The sequence below is a fragment of the Anser anser genome (assembly GCF_964211835.1).
Source record: "Anser anser genome assembly, chromosome: 7".
In the NCBI taxonomy this organism is placed as follows: Eukaryota; Metazoa; Chordata; class Aves; order Anseriformes; family Anatidae; genus Anser; species Anser anser.
The window spans coordinates 26,497,396-26,515,148 of record NC_139727.1 but is presented as its reverse complement, the minus strand read 5'-3'; the positions used below and the strand labels follow the sequence as shown (position 1 = coordinate 26,515,148).

Sequence of the window (17,753 nt, the reverse complement as noted above, 5' to 3'; positions counted from 1 at the left end):
GGACAGTATTAAGTATTATGACAATACTGCTAGTTCTTACTCCTTTGGGTTTCTTTGATACAGCTTATGGTCTTTCAGTGATTTTTTTTTTTTCCCCGAAGACAGCAACTTTACATGTCAACTTGTGTTATCTGGGATCCTGAAATATATAACTGGGTTGTTGTTGATACTGTCCAAAATCTTGCCTAATTATTTTTAAACAAATGTACCTTTTGGACATAGATTTATTTAGGATCGTTTTTTAAAAACTCATACAATGCCCTATACACATAAGCAACACTTCAGTATGAAGTTTCACTTACAGCTGCTTTTGCTACACCAGAGACACAAATTCAGATTTTTCTGATCTGGTGAGTCTTAAGTTCCTTCTGCTTATTAAAATAAGACCTGCTGCTGTTGAGCAGTATCTTTGACAAAAACATCTTAGCACACAGAACTTGAGGGGTGTTGTACGGATTGAAGAAACATGCTGAGTGTTTCAGCGAGAAAGCAACAATTTTAGCCATTATTTGTATTATCTGGCACCTGTGGCAATTGTATTGATCAGAACAGAGTGTAACTGGAATCTGGCATCTCACTTAGGAGCTATTGCTGGGAGTATCAACAGTAGAAACTGAATACCCTCCCAGCTCCCAAGATAGCACTTCGTAGCCCCTGTACTGTCTGTCTCTGCAAAGACAACATGACAAGACAGCTACTTTCTGCGGACCATGTAAATCTAACTTTGTTTACTTGCCCAAGGAGACTCTGCATGGTTTATGCCCCTGCGAGGTTAGAGTTTAGAAACAAGCTCGCTGGTATGCCAGCAGCCAGCTTGTCAGCTGGATGGTTGGGGGCCTCTTGTAATAGGATGCAGACACATGCATTGGTCCACTTTCAGTCAATTCCCCAGTTAGACCTGCTGCTGCCAGGCTTTATTCCTTCTAATTTGACCCATTTAATAAAAATAAGAAAACGGATCTTATCTGCAACACTTACACTGATTTACCGTTTTTCCACTCAAGCCTTGCTCTCTGCAGTATTAATTGATCTTTACTTATTAAAAATAATCTTAGTGCAAAAATTTTGCATTTTTTTTCCTATGCATTTTAGGGAGACTTAAAAACCCCCCAAAATTAGGACTATTACAGGCAGGCAGCCTGATTAACATGACTGCTGCACTGTATTCTACATAACACTGTCAGTGACCACAGCTCAGTTGCGTGCAGTTGACTTTTCCTAGTGATGTGCAAAAGTTAGTCACTGTCCATTTTTACTTGCTGCTTGTACACAGGCAAAGGAAGGGGGGGTTAAGAAAAAAATTCTTACACAGCTTGGAAATGAGAATAAGGAAGACTGCCCACAGGAACTGGAGAAGCAGTAATGTCAGGTGACAATGCCTAAAAACAAGGGTGGGAGTGAAGAATGAATAAAGAGCTTGGAAGTGACAGTGACATTCTGGGACCATATCCAGTGGAGTTTCCTCTATCTGGCTCTGTACTTCCGAATCTTATGACTGCCTTCCATACATCAGCTCCCAGTGCATTTTTACTGTTTTCAGCGTTCCATCATTTTCCCCCACAATTAATTCGTGTTGTTCTAACAGCCAGGGGATGGAATAAAAACCACACAGATCTGTGGCCATGACGCAGCTGTAGTGGACAGTGCGGGCAGGGGAGTGCACTGCAGGAGACGTAGCTGGCTGCCTTCTGCACTCTAGTTGAATCTCTCAGTCAAACACTTAAAGGAGGCTGTCATTCAGCAGTTTGGGTGCAGATGTCAAAGCAACCACGATGCTAATTCAGCTTATGCTACCTATAAAACTGCTACTAACATTTTTTTAGATAATTCTATATACAGTTACGGATGCCTGCAACAGCAGCCATGGGAATTCAGGCATATGGCCATTACCATATGACATAGTGCCTTCAGTAATTTTTAGTCTTTTTCCACACTTCTGCTTGTGGATAAGATGCTGCAGTATGAGGCATTTCATCCTTTGATTCATCTGCACAAAATCCACTTCCAGTTAAATTTTGAGATACTGCTACTACCTCTGCCAGCTCACTGCCTCATCCCATTTCATTCTCAGAGGTTCATGAAACTCACGTAATTCACTTTTCCTCTCATGCTGAGATAATAAACACCAAGTTCTCCAGAGAAATGCCAAAACATTACTGTTTTCATTACTGTTTTACAGTTTTAATCTGATCTGAGTCAAAGTAGAAATCATTGTTGCTTGATCGTACGGTAAACTGGGGCAGATATTTATTACCTTCACCTCAATTAATTCACGGTATGTTTAGAACATGAGGGTGTGTCAGTATGTGCACAATGGTCTATTAAAACCAAATGGCTCAACATTCCGTGCAGAGAACAGATTATGGATATTTTTCCAGGCTGTGGGAAAGAGGAAAATGTTGTGGTTCCTGCTGAATTAGCCTTAAATAACAATAATTAATAAGGTCCTCTTAAGCAGGAAGAAATACTGCTGTAAGCATATAGTATTTGATGATTGCATGACAGAAAAAGTCCAGATGTGCAAACATGCCAAGAGGCAGGCTTTTTAGTGGAACAAAGCAGCTCAATAAGCCCTTCAAAAAAAATGGACACCATAGGAAGCATACACAGATGCATGTACAGACATGCAGCAGTGATTTACACATCTAGATTAAGTGCCATCTATGAAGCTGCCTAAGAGTTCGGTAGCTGCCCAATTTCATTTTTCAGCTGGAAGGCAGTGATGGGGTGCCAGTTAATATGGCAACTGGATCTTTTGTTTAGTACTTCTTACACGGAGGACAGATCTCTGCTTCCTCTCATTTCTGTTCTCCAGCATACAAATTGAATTCACCCAGCACAGAATGAGTTTGACCTTTCATATGTTAGGGACCAAATAAAATCCCCCAGTAAAATTGCGAAGTTGAAAAACATCTGAAGGTAAACCAGTTGCTTTAGAAAGATTAGTGATTAATTCAGTCATTTTGATCTGCAGTACTGTAAAAACTAAAACAAGTACAGAGATATCCACAGTTTTCCTTAATCTGTTTTTAAAGGATCTTAAGAAACATTAGGGGCTCATAGTAGCAATTCAAAAGCTAAATATAAAAGAGGCTTTATGAAGTCAGTAAGAGCTTTCCTGGGAAACCAGAGAGGCAATACTTATTTTTGGTGTATTTTCCTGTGAGATAAAGATAGCAAATCTAGAAAGTAACCACCCAGAACAAGATACGCAACAGAGATACCGCAGTACGAAGCGGGGGTGTTAGAGAATCAGCATTTAGAGAGCAATGTTCTGACAACACCATCTGCTCATCTGTGCTGTGTCTTCTTATTAAAGGCTCTCTTACTGTCTCATGCATGATTTTCTGTGGAAGTTGGTGTAGGAGTGGATGATTTATTTTGACATTAATATTTACCAGGCTGGTGTATGCTTAAAGCATCCAAGATGGTGAATATTTGTAAGTATTTAAAAAGCCATTCGAGTGGCTTTCATTTTTACTTGCAGATACTAGCAACTTACTTTGTCACTTCACCACTGTTACAAGTCAGATACCATTCTAATCGCATTAAATCAAGCAAATTCCAGTAGTACTGGTTTTACTAGGACTATGGACTGAAACAAAGGTTACTGCAGGGCAAAAAAAGTTAGCTAGCATTGTGTGTTGGTCAGCTGAAGAAGAGTAAAACAAAGCTTCAAATTCTTTATTGTTAGTAATTTACTGTGAATTTAAAATGCAAGACACTCCCATAAAGTTTGTTCTGGACATTGAAAATAGTATTGTTAAGTTTTATGAAGCAAGCATCAAGGAGATTTCATTTGTATTTATTAACATTTAGTAATTCTCTCAGATTCTGAGTAGGTAGTGTTCCTGTTTTTTTTTTTTTTTTGTGTTTTGAAGCAAATCTTACAAACATCTCAGTGATTTGATGATATATAGTAAGAGTTGGCAGAGCATGTGAATTTCAGATCTGTTGAATGACTGCATTAAATTATTTTGATTGATACTATTTTCATCCAGAAATAGATTACAGAGCTGACAGATTACTTTCAAATAACCATTATGGTTGTGAATCACATTGACAAGAGCAAAGAAGTTCATTCAGAAAACACCTTGCCTCGGTCCAACATTTTGATGAATGTAGATCAATGTAGGTATTTATATGATTATTTATATCCAGTTAAGAGATTCTCTTTTAATATAGCTAGAGATAGAAACAATTTCTTCTGTGACAGCTTTTCCTCGTTAACTAAAAGCATACCAAAGATGTGCATCGTAAGTATTGACACTGCACATGTACCAGAGATGTTGCTCCGGAACAGCCCTACATTTCAAAATGGTAGTTTTGTGTTTTACATTGAGCACACTGAAGTGTACTCCGTGGAACTAGTACAGGTAGCGCTCAGTGTTTATGGTATTAAACTGCACATCTGCAGTTATTTTTCAAAACAATTAGTTTTGTAAGTATTTAAAGGATACAAAAGTGAAAGCACTCTAGTATACTAGAATGTAATTTCTATCAACTTCTATCAACACATCACTGCTGATACCATGTCTTTTTAAATGTTGAGTTTTAACTGTTGTAGATAACTTCCTAATATATTTTTAGCAGCAGTTACTAAAGGTACCAACCCTTCAGTTTGTTGAAAGCCCTGACAAACTTGTGTATTTGTAATGCAAATATGTTCTGTAAAACATTACCACTGCATTCCTTTTTTTTTTTTTTTTTTTTGGTTTTAGGAGCTGCAAGACCTTCTGGAGCCAGACCTAAAAATGTGCATTCTTAAATGCTGCAGTCTAAGAGTGCTTTTTCTATTGGTGCTATGTAGGTAAGAAGTGTTTGCTAAAAAAATAAAATTTCCTCAATATATAATACCAGTTAGCTTATAGCTAGAAACATATCTGATCAAGGTAAACCCAAATCCACTTGACAGCTGAATCTTACCTCTTACAAAGATTAACCAACCCGGATATTAATAACAAAAATACAGGACTGAACTTCATGAATCATTTTCATTGCCTTGATTGAGCTGCAGATATTTTTCACTAAGACTGGTAGGGAGAAAAAGAAAGGAATTTAACTTAAGCAAATGATCCTTCAGATGAAGGATTACTGTGTAGAGTGTGAATATCATACTAAATGCTTAGCAGATTTAGAAGGACACGTGGTCCTTGACTGAAGCGTTATACCTTGCCCAAGGACAGCACGCCTACATGTACTATAAGCTCGAGGTATCAAAGTCATCTTTATGCGTTCATTGCTAAAGAAAAAAGTGTTTTAATTACCTGGTTAAAATGTATTCGTACTATGCTTTGTAGATTAAATTGTAAAGTCTTCAGGAAAGCTGAATTTTTAGGCTGGAAGGCGAAACTGATCCCTTTAATGTACAAATAATCCTGCTAATAACACAGTTGCCATAACAAAAAAGATAGAAATGGAGCACTTCAAAAACAAACAAAAAAATTGTTCTAAAAGAAGGAACATTTTGTAAGCAATTCTAATAAGAGCATGCAAGCATGGACAGCTTAAACAGTGTTGTCACCACAGTCTTTAGCTACCCAAAAGATATTTAAATTCTCTTTAGCCAATTCTCTTTGTATAAATGCCTAACCCATTTAGTCTCCCAGAGAATTCCTCAAGATAAGGTTCTGCCTGAGCTTTCCTTTCAAGTTGATGTGCAAACACACGTTTTTAGATAAAGCCCCACTTGGCTGCGAGGGCAGATGGCAACTTCCTAGAAGGGAGCTTAGGATCTCCCTCTCCCCTGCCTTTTACAGTGCTATAAGGACATTTTTGTCCAGAACACATTTTTTGCTCTAATTTCACCTTCTTCAGCTGAGACATGCTACACACTATAGTCTCTAGGTAACACTCATGGCTTTGCACTAATAAAACTGCAGAGAGATCAACAAGATTTTGGAAGCATCTAAGTAACAAGGAGGCATGTCATGTCCTCCTTCCCCCCTCCAGAATTCAGCCTGCAGTGTATAATTGCCTTCCTTATCAGATGGACCTTGTGAACCTTCTCTTACAACTTAAAATGTTTGAATGTCCAGAATCAGGAACAGTTAACTCCTGGATGGCATCCATGGAAGCTGTGAGAACTCCCAGCACCTGTTTAGCTGGGCCATGCATGAGTTACAGCATTGAGCTGATCTGATGATGTTGCACCCAAAGCTGAGCAGATGCTGAGAGGAAGTTCTGCCCCTTGGCTAGTTCACCGCCCAGGTGATGCTGAGGTGCACAGATGTCTTTTTCCAGTGAAAAAAAAATAGTAGGATTCGGTGAAAGTGCTGTTTAAATCAAAACTATCCAACTTTGCACTGGAACTGAGAAAAAAAATATTTAACTGTACCACAGCAGAGTCCACAGTGAAAAAGCAAGTATTTATGACCCCTTTGCTTTCCTAGAGAGTGCTGCTGCATGGCTTTACTGCCCAAATGATGGGAAACATCAGCAACTTTGGGGTTGTTAAAAGTGTTGTTCCTCAGTCACCCTGTTCCTGGCAGATCTCTTAAAAATATCAAAGGAGAGAGGTGCACTGAAACATGGGCTGGGATTATTCCCCAAATGGTCTAGTAGCTAGTGTGTTTGTATAAACTCTGGCTAAAATTTGAGCACAAGCAGGAGAAAGATGGGGTCAGAAAGTTTTCTCTACTGACTCAAATAGTTTAAACATTTAAAACATTTAAAAAATACATCATTGAGACAGCCATAGCCTCATCTGTCCTGCCATACAGAGGACATGATCTGTCACAACCCAGTTATTAACAGCATCATGCCAGGCCATCAGACTTCATACGTTACTTTCTAGACGCTAAATGATTCTTAATGTCAAACACTGAAAGTGAGGTGAGGTTAAGTTACTTTATAGACACGCATATTAGAAACCTATATCCAGTGGGTTGCCTGAAGGGTCACTTCCTCAGAAATATTTTTATTAAGAAATAGAGATGAAAAAACATAAGGCAAATTTATCAAAGTAATCAACTTGCAATCAAATTCAGGTTTACAGTTTGAATCATCAGGAATAAGCTTAAATATATGGTATTTGATCCCAAGAACAGCAATGATTCATTTTAGGAAAGATTTTTCAAATTAAAGGATGATAGGCAAAATTTATAGGGTTGGATCCAGAAGACTGTGGGATGTTGATGTTTTTGCCAACTTAAAGAGCACTTGCATTATTTAATTATTTTTTCTTATATCTGGGAAGTGATAATGTAATGCCACTGTTTCAACTTTACCAATTAGCCAAAAGCCTATATGGCAGTACAGACTGTTTGGAAGTGGAGAAATCAGCAGTGATGTAGGTGATCCTGCAGCAGTTTGTCTATGAAGGCAAGAGAAAAGCCTATGTCCCTGAACACGTCAGGTGTGAAACAAAAAGCAATGCCTCTGTTCGCATTTGCGAACCGCTCGCCTGTCAGTGGACTGCCTGAAAGAAGCTTTTGCCCCAGCTTTTCCTGAGGGGTGCATTTCAAAAGCTTGCTCAGACTGCGTTTGGCATTTTGCTTCTCCCTTGCTCAGTTCTGAGGTGTTTCTCTGTCTTTCACGATACATGAGTCTTGACAAAAATAGCCAGGGAAAATATTCCCACACACGTGTCTAGAGTGCACCTTCGTTTTAAGCAGTGATACGTACCTCTGTTTAGGGCAGCATCTGCCCCCCTCACCCCAATTACCCAATTCTGTTAGAGACACTAGCTTGAAAGTATCTTAAATAACAAGCTACTGTTATACATTTCAGGTTTAGCTCATCGTGTAAAATACTAAATTTTCTGAGCCATAGGAATAAAAAAAGGAAATTTAATCATTATAATTCATATTTTACAGAAGCAAGCATGGGTCACTGAACCCAAGGAGTTTAACACACGTTGTACATTGTCAGCCCAGAACAGATACATACTCCAGGCTGTCAATATTTTCAGTTTTCTTCTATAAAAGCATATTCTCTCCAGTGGCTGGAACAGCTGTTTCCATGCAATTCCATATTGTGATGTGTGCCAGGGTATTTTTAAATGCATAAAATGGAGGAAATAAAACATGTAGCTATATTTAAAAAGAAATACTGGGTAAAAGAAAAGCTCAGGTGTGTTGATGAGATGTGTAGGCATGAGAAGACATCACCTCAGCTTTTACTTTTATCTTTTGTGATCCCTGCACAAGGCAATGGCACAGATTTTTTTCCTACAGGCAGCTGTGAGCTCACTCTTGCTTAGTGACGAACATTGCATGAGCACTGAAGAGCACTTTAAAGGCATCAGACATCCTCTTTTAAAAGGTAGATAAGCAAAATCACTTAAGGCATGTAGCATCTAGAGGTTCTTTGCCTTTTAACACTGACAGCTTGCTTCTGGGTACGCCCAAAGTTACCAGGATGGGATCTAGCAATACAGCGTGCTCATGTTTAAGATACAGCAAGTCCCTCTTGTGTAGGGACTTAATATTATAGGACTTCTCAAAGAGTGCACGGCAAAATAGCATTTACTGGGTCAAGCCCTGTTAATTCACTGCATCAAGTATTGCACAACAGATTTCTCTTGGCAAAGAGTTCTTTATTTAAAGATGAAGTCTCCAGAAGAGCAAAAGTACAAGGCTATACATCACATGTTGATAAACAGAAAACAAGAATTGTCTCAGAAGAATTGTCACAGGTGGTTTAAGGAAAGTACTCATATGCGTAAGTAATACTAAATGTTCAAGATTTATTTCAGCAGATAGCTGTTAACAAGGGCAACACAAGACCATTCTGCAACCACATGCTGATCCACAGAACAATATTATACCCTTGCAGTGGAAGAGTGGCAAGTTTTCCTTTACTGTTTTGCAATGTGAAAATTAAGCAGGAGAAATCCAGTAAAACTGTGAAATAAAACTCACGCAGCTCATTGAACACTTCAATGAAATTAAATGTAAATCGCAAAAGCAGGAAAAATCTGTTGAAAGTACAGTATTTAAGAAATGAATTAAATTAAAATGCATTTCTAATTCCCACGCTTCTGTGAAATATAAAGACTAACATTCTTACTTACACACACACTTCAACTCAATGCGACCATGCTAGCTTCTTTAGGAAGAAAAAGAACTTAAATGAAAAGCATTCCTTATTTCCATGCTGTTATTACCTAAGACCACACTTAATTAACCATTGAGTAATAAAGTCTCTCTCTAAAAATAAAGAAATAAATGCCTAATGTGACATAAGGGAAGTAAACAGGGTCATCCAAATATGCAAGCTATATAAGTTACAAGGTTGTTAATGAAAGCCAGCTACTTATATGGCAATTAGCTCTGGTAAATATAAGAATTAAGTATCAGTGAAACTGAAAGGCAGGGGACACCACATCTAAAACCACAGAGCATTTTGGTCACAGGTACTCAGTAAGACTGTATCAGTAATTAAAAGAGTATCTTAGTATAGCATCATGGTATCACACCACCCTGAGATACTAAATAAAGCACCCTAGCAGACAGAAATCCACACTCTGACAGAACAGCTCAAGCTCTCTCAAAAACATAGCAATATCCCAATGAAAAGGGCATTTCTGGAAGGCTACAAAAGGCCCAGAAACATAGCTGGAAAGAGCAAGCAGGGATTTCAGGAGCAGCTTTGGGAGGGTTAGGAAGAAAAAACTCAGTGAGAAGCTCCCCCAGCCATTGCTTTATGCTTACAGCTGCTTCCATAAGGAATAGGTCCTGCAGCTCCTTCCCAGGGCCAGAGTGCTGCAGCTCTCATGCCTGCTGTAGGAGAACTAAGAAATAAAGCTGGGCTTGGTGGAAGAGAAACCCCCATCAGTTATAGGCTGGGGAAGAAAGGTGGAGGCCCTCTGCTAAATATGCAGGTGGCTACTCTCCATCAGAGACGATGCCTCTGCCCACAGCCAGCTGGGCTTCCTTCATCACGCGCACCAATTGCTTGTTTCTAACTTAAATAATTAAACAAAGGTCACACCTCCACTTTTCTCAGATCATTGGCAACGAGCAGTCAGTATCACTTGTGTTTTAATTCCTGAGGAGCACAGCCTGCTCCCACTCAGGGAGTGCTGCTGTAGGGGTGAAGCAAAAATTCAGGGCAAAACCACGTTCCTGCCAGTGCAATAAATCCTAAGGGCCCGGCTGTCCCTCCCACAGCTGCTAAGCATAAAGACTTGTGAAAGGGGGAAAAATAAGAGTCCTCACATGGCCTAAGTGAGGGATCATAATTTGAGTGTGTGGCTTCTCCAGTCCTTTCACTTGTCTGTAGCCTCCATGTGATGATACTGCAAGGGCTGTAGCACAAAGATGGGGTTTGTATGTACTTATTTGTGTTTGATTGCTATATGTTGTATCTGTAGGTGTTTCTGAGCACAGGGGCGGTGTGTGTTCTTGTTGTACTTTACTGGTTTGGCCCAACAAGGTTATTTCTGTAACCTGTTTAAAAATGTTGCCGTAAAAGCAGGGTATTAAAAGTGTTTTTATGTGATAATCTCTGAGGCTGGTTTCCATCTCCCTCCAGGAGCTAAATTGAATGTATTTCATTATGTAAAAAGAAGCTTAACTTTAAATGCTGAAATAAACAATCGACACCCCTCCCATGTTCCTAGATTATAACAATAGTGCCCTATTTACAGAGAAAGCATTAAGGAAGATTGAGCTACTTTCTCAGGTGAGGAATTAAGAAGTGCTAGGCTTTGAGGTACAAAAACACTATCTTTTGTGAATAAGGGATTAATAGATGGTTAAATCTGATATCTTTTGGAATAGTATTTTTCTGCAGTGTTGTGAACTGTGAAATGTAAATGTCTCCTAAGTTATCTGTTAGGCAATAGTCATTAGAAGTCTTGAAGGTGACACAATATTGGTCTGGAATGTCTCTGCTATGTTTTTTCGTTTGTTTGTTTTAAATCATCTCTTTCTTTTCTTTCACTTTCTTTTAGGTCAGTGCAAATTTCTGAAGCTGAAGGAAAGGGTCAAATTCTTCCCCCAACTATACAAAAAATAATAAAAGGATACAACAAGTATCTACGTCCATTTTTTGACAGTAAGTAGAAAAGCTGTGACTGTTGTGAGTCATGTCTGAAAACCAGCACTGAGAGCAAATGTTTTTTTCTCAGTGCTTTTTTTCCCCATTGTTTGACAGTGACTCCTTTGAATCTACTTGATGTCCTAATATATAATAAGACATAACATAATGCTTTTTGTGGCCAAAAGTGAAATTTATATGTTCCAGATATTCACAAGCAATAATTCCAGACTCTGTTAGAAACTTGGGTGTTAATGTTTCTGTGTCCTCCGTGAAGCAAACTGCAAAACCTCACTTATTGAAAAGTATAATTTACCTTCATTTCCTAAATAATAACTATGCAAAATTTTAGTTAAAAATAAGACAGCTCTACATACTGATTTTTTTCATAAAAACCTTGGCAAGTCTTATTCTATACCAAGTATTATGTGCATCTACAATAGAATTAAATAAATGCTTTTTGCCTTGGGTCTTAAAGGTCACTGAACTGGTTCACTGCAGTACTGTAAGGGAAAATGAACTGAAAATGTCAGATCCCTGTGTTGCATGGTCACAGTCACCAGGTTGGAAAACCCCCATTGTCTCTGGCACCAAGGCTGATTTTAGTGCCCTGCAGCACAGTCAGCAGTGCACACTTAAAACCTAAGTGACGAACATCTTCCTTGCCTGTTTATGGCTATTGTATGTATCACAAATAGTAGGGAGTTGCAGATCTCTACCTGGATTGACTGCAGAACTCTGACACAGAAAATATCCTGCATGTTGAAAAAATGCTAAGCTTTGTGTATCTGTCAGAAAACAAACCTAGACAATAAATGTTAGGCAATTGTTCCTAAATTAGGAATTCAGAAACATTAGGGGTTACAAATGAAGACTTTTATATCGCTTTATATCCCACTTAAAAGTGATTGACTAAAGAGATTATCAGACCATGTTGTTACCTCGTCATCTAAACACCTGGTGAGGGCATTTCATGCTATATGCGATTTCTGAATCAATTTCCTAAAACATTAAGAGAAACTTATATTTTAGGTTTAAGAGAGAGGGGAAAATAATTATTTCATCTGTTCATTTTTATTGCAATTGCCTCAACTGCTGATACAACTGCTTTAGAGTATTTGCGTGGTCATTAAGAAGATTATCAGCAAAATAAAAGTAATGACAACAAATAAACTAACCCCTTCTGATTAGAGATAATATGCAATGAAAAATACAGTAGTGATCACTGAACTTATAGTTATTTCATTCATTGCTTTGTGCTGGTAATAGAAGCACATTGGCACTGTCATTATGAATGTGCATAGTTAGACAGCAAATGGAATTTCATTATAAAATCTTGTTACTGTAATTATGACCAACACTAAAGCACTCTTGAGCTATGAATCTTTTTTTTTTTTTTTAAATGTAGGCAGAATATTTTCTCAGCTATTGGAAAGCAGTAGATCTATAGCTCTTTTTTTGGCCTGGAATTTTTGTTCAGAGGGATGATGAGGAGCTTCTCTGTTTGCCTGGAACTCCCAGAGGAGCTCAAGCACAGCTGAAGTCCATGTCGTATGCAGAGCCAGTCAAGCACTTCCAGACAGTGTCAGAATCACCACATATGCTCACCACAGTTCAGGCATGAAAACACTTGTGCCCCAGAAATCTTTGATGGATGTGTAATAGCTCAACTACTGAAGGAATGGGACGGGACTCTGAAAAATACATTTTACTGGTGCCAATTGTAAACGCAGAGTTGGTGGTTTCACAAAAAGAAAAAAAATAGTCTGATTTGAGTGGCCACAGCTATCCTAATTTTGTTCTGCATAATATTTTGCTTATTTCTATGGGTATGCAGATGGTGTACCTCATATCCGTTCTTCATCAGAAAGGGATTTAAGTGTAACTGCCTTCACTTAGAATCGTATCAGTGGCTACAGGACATCTGCTAAACACTTGATGAAACCAGAATTTAGTCCCATACACCTCTTCTGTGACTTTTTTACCTCCTTTGTCCTTCCTCCTCAGTGGATTGACAAATCAAAAAAAATGGACCTTAAGATCAAACTGTTGCTTAGAATTTAGTAGGCTAATGAATGAATGCATAATAAAAAAAAATAACCGGGGTGTTCTGGTACTGGTGGAGATTATCAGCCTCTATAAACGTCTGCTCGGTTCTGATTGCATCAGTGCTGATTTACTCTGAAGAGGAAACTTGTATTTCTAGAAATATGAACAGAACAGGATGCATATGGACATTAACCCTAACATCGGTGTTTGCTGTCTGAAGTGCATGAAAAGTTTCCCATAAAATGGGAAGAAATATACTAAAATAATAACCCAAAGTCAGCCTTTTCAAAACAATGGGATCCCTTTTGGGGGCTAAGATTACTTTTGCTCTCAGAAGAGTGCACAGTCTATTTGTTTGGTCAGTTAGATGTGAGAGGGCTACAGGTTAGCTTGATTTCTAGAATAATGTAATTCAAAGTCACTTCCAAGTTCTTTGGCCTTGATTTTTTTTTTTCTTCAGTCAGGAAATAGAGATTTTTTTTTGAAGTGATGTTTGCTGCCAAGACACAATCATACCCTTATAAAATCCGTGATGCTGAACTCCTTAATATTTAGCAAAATGGATTTTTAGTCCAGAAAAGAAAGCATTAGGTATAAACTGATGATCATAAAATGAAGGTTGCTTTTTCCTAAAGCTGCAAAAACAAGAAATCTTTACTAGTCAAGGAAGTATTATGACAGTTTGTATGTTCTTAGTTTGTGTTTAGTCCTTTTGCTGGGACTGGCAGGTGGCTGAAAATTACTTAAGTGGTTATAACTTATTAAAGAGGAGACGAAGATATTTTTCTTTTGATTTAGATGACTATGCATAACAACATTACATTGTTGTCTTCTGTTGCATGGATTTGAATGATTAGATTTTCTAGATTTCATCCCTGGATTAAATTGACCTTATTTTAGTGTTGTGTCCTCCCACAAAGGTTACCTTTACAGACCCTTGCTACCAGAACACTGCCATTTATGCCCATCAAAGGCTGTCATTCCCATCTCTTTAGGTACCTAAATAGGGTGCCTACAGTTAGTTTAGATGAAGCCAGGCTTAGTACCTCAAGGGTAGACAAGTAAAAGTGACCAAACATTTTATACTTGTCTGTACTGGGTGGCACACACCAGTTACAAAATCACAGGGCTAATTTACGCAGTGTTTGATACATGGGAATCCCAGAAGGACTGGTTACTTGTCTCTTCTACCATCTGAATATCAATATTAAAAAGTTCCCTTTTCTTACTTACACCACTTTAATGTTCTTGTTTGAGCTGGTTCATCAAGCAAGTCTAAATAATTTGAGCAGATAGATCCTGGAAGCTCTATTAAGAGATTAAAAGACTACCTGATATAGAATGACTTTAGCTATTATTTGGACTGGAATATGAAATGTTTTTATATTAGTATTAGTAGATAGTGCCCCTTAGTGTAATAATATCCATCATAACCTTCTAGATAGATGTGGAAGTCTTCTGTAGAAAAAATGACATATGGGATTTAAAAATGCACAGTTATTTTCCTGAAATGTGCTACATAATCCTGACACTTTATCGCACCAAGACAAGCAGATTTTAACATCAGGTTTTCTGCTGCAACTGCGTAGATCAATTTTTTACCTTAGGTGCTGTGCCAAACCTCTCCGAATTAATGAGCAATTCCTGCTGACTTCAGTGAGGATTGGATCAGGCTCACAGAGTTGTTAAGGGATGCATAAAATCTTGTAAATAAGTTTATACAAATAGATTTTGTTCTGTGATTAAATGTGATAATTTAAGTGTTCTAATTAACAAGAGAGAGACTAGGAAAAGGTCACAGCTAAGTGTATTTGAATATGGAAGCTACTTTCAAGTGGTATACAAAAGTGACATGCTTAAATCAGTTACTCTAAACCATATTTAAAAGATCATTTTCCTTAGCTTTCTAATGAGAATACATTTCAGGATCTCAACGTTTAAATTCAAGAAAAACAAATCTTCTAGTCCAACCTTCTCTATAAGACTGGTCACCATATTTTTCCCAAATGTTGTTTATATTAAATTCACGGAGTTTAATTAGATGATGGCAGTTTAGTTCTCAGAAGTTTACTGATTACCCCCAAGATATCAGGAGATACCAGGATGTTAAGCGTGTCTAAGACCTTTTGATTTAATGAGACAAGCTCACATGGTACATAAGAAATACATACCAAATAATTGTCAAGTAAATATTTTATGCACAGCCAGCTTTCTGCTCTGGTGTATGCCTACAAATACAGTCAATGTCTAATCTTTCGTCGAAAGGCAACAAGCCAAGAATATGTGTGGCCACTTGTATATTAGGGAAAAAAAATTGGAATCCTTAAGACTTGTGATTTAATAAATTGATGACTTGGTACTTGTAAACTTTAACACAAAGATGGTAATATAGATTTTCCTTCTTCTATGGCAATCAGAGACACAATGAGACTACCACTGTCATCAGACCTAACTTGCTGTATTCATGACAGATTTTTTTCTTACTAAAATGCTGAGTTCTAGAGATTCCAAATGATAAAGAGTGCTTAAATTCAGTTAGAAAAAAATCAACTTATTTGAAGTTTCATGTTGTCTTCATCTTGTATAAACTGGGGCTTTGCTTGGTTTTGTCAGCAAATGTGTAGTATTGTACAGCTGGATATCTTTTCTGTGTACCTCTGTCTCCTCTTGGAGGAGCTGGGTAAATGCTGTTCATTAATTTTCATGTTGCAAAATTTCATATTATCGTTCCAGAGTTTTTCATCTTCTGGAATATTTTTCTCTCTCCATTGAACCCTTTCTGCTGTTTACATGATTTTTGAAATGTGGGAAACTAATCTTGTCATGGTAATCTAATGACAGTCTTGCCAGTACTTGTCTAGATTGTAAAATAACTTAATTCTGTGTATTGCTCTCCATCGCAATAGTGTTTTTGCCAAAGCATAATACTGAAAGCTCATGTTGAAATGACTATCTGAGACAATCTCTTAAGTCCTTCTCAAAGACACTGCTTGCCAAGATAGTTTCCTGTCCTGTACGTACTGTCTTGTGTTATTTGTCCTCATATTAATTGCTTATGTTTGGTTGTATTGTGTTTTTTTGACAAACTATTTAACAAGCTGTTGTTAGTACTATCCCCACTAATTTTTATCTCATCCATAAACTGTACTATCAAAGATACATCGTTATCTAAAGATCATTGATGCGAACAAATGGAATTGAACCCAATTCCTGCTAGAAATGGGTATGTCATGTGATGTCTTCATATTAACTATTACAGCTGAAATCAGAAAGTCTATCTTAATCTGTCCAGTCATTTCATGTAACATGTATTTGTCAAGAAAGATTTAGGAAGTTAAATACGCTGAAAAAATACAGGTGCAATGTATCCCTTTATCTAAAAGTCCCATAATATTCTCAAACGAAGCAAAGAAGAAAATCAGGAGGACAAAAACACTTTAATGAAAAGTATAATAAATTATTTTAGTTACACTTTTGCTTCTAATTCTCTAAGTTTTTTTCTTCCAAAATCCCTGAAAGAATGAGGTCTTCTTTCAAAAGACCATCCCTTTAAAGAAATTTCTGAATGTCAAATTTGTTTTAAGCTTTCTTAAACTGAATGAACAAGAGCTACCACTAGCTGTTCATTATATCGTTGATTGATTTAAATGGTAGGTCTTTGGAGTTACAAACACGTACACGACTCAGTGGTATTTGACTTTGTTGGTATGAAGTTTAACAGGCTGTGATCACTGCAGTGGTCCAAACTCAAAGTTAGCTATTTGACTCTTCATAGTACGCCTGTCAATATTCTGGCTACTTTCCCACATGGGATTACTGTTAATATCTGTAAAGTGCATAAAGTAGCCACCTTTGTACATAACATAGACTTTAACTTTTACTGAAATTTAATTAAATTGTGTACCCATTGCTGTAACAAAATATACCATTTGGCATTTCTTTGGCAGTTTACTGTATTTTTAAGATTCATGTGTGAAGGACAGAACATGACTTTAGTTTTCCTCTGAAGATCAGTAGATTTCTTCTGAAGTTGTCATTATATACAGAATTTGGCCAAACATATGGAAATGTAGGAACTGACTGCCTCATCTGGCCTACTGCCCTGTTTTTGACATTGTCAACAGGAAACCTTTCAGAGGAAGGTCAGAAGAAACTCTGGTGGATAATTATGAAGATAGAATGAATCTTCCCATCCTAACTATTATTAATGCTTTGCTTATTTAACAAGTCACCATAAATTACATTTAACCTTAACAGTTTTAGTTTTTTTTAACTATGAATGTTGTTCTGATTTAACTAACTTTTAAAGCCCAGCTGTTCTTGAAAGCTTGTGATAGTAGAGACTCCTTCCATAGTTTTCTTACTGCACAACTCATCCTTGGCATGTTGTGGCCACCCTGCTATCCTCCCAGGCTGGAATATGTCTGAAGAACTGGAGAAGAGGCAATTACTTTGCTTAATGAAAGCTCTTCTGGGCTGTACCCAATGATGCTACCTTAGTTGCCCTGTTCGATTTGCTGTTTGTGCAGTTCAAGCTCTACTCTTGAAACTGCAGTAAGTGCTCGTGGTTTCACTCATGATCCTGTTCCTTCTACCCTTGATGTTCTGCACAGGGAAACACCCATGCCTTAGCATCTCAATCTGTTATGGAGGGTGAAGCTAGCTGGCCTTGTTTCCACAGAGTATTGATTTATGTGCCTTACCTGTGACAGATGTCA

The 17,753-nt window shown here is 37.6% G+C and overlaps 1 protein-coding gene across 7 annotated transcripts in view; it reads left to right on the top strand.

The window, feature by feature from the left end:
- Positions 1–17,753, top strand: part of LOC310902173 (gamma-aminobutyric acid receptor subunit pi-like) — a 47,087-nt gene that overhangs the window by 3,253 nt on the left and 26,081 nt on the right. Inside the window, exons 2-3 of one of the 7 annotated variants that reach the window (XM_083843246.1) lie at positions 4,722–4,810; positions 10,901–11,004. In XM_083843246.1, coding sequence (XP_083699372.1) covers positions 4,755–4,810; positions 10,901–11,004 — 160 coding nt within the window. In that variant the 5' untranslated portion in view covers positions 4,722–4,754. Of the gene's footprint in view, positions 1–4,721; positions 4,811–9,976; positions 10,275–10,408; positions 10,630–10,787; positions 10,811–10,900; positions 11,005–17,753 lie in introns of those variants that run through there. The other 6 variants (XM_083843247.1, XM_083843251.1, XM_083843248.1 and 3 more) reach the window with 6 other exon arrangements.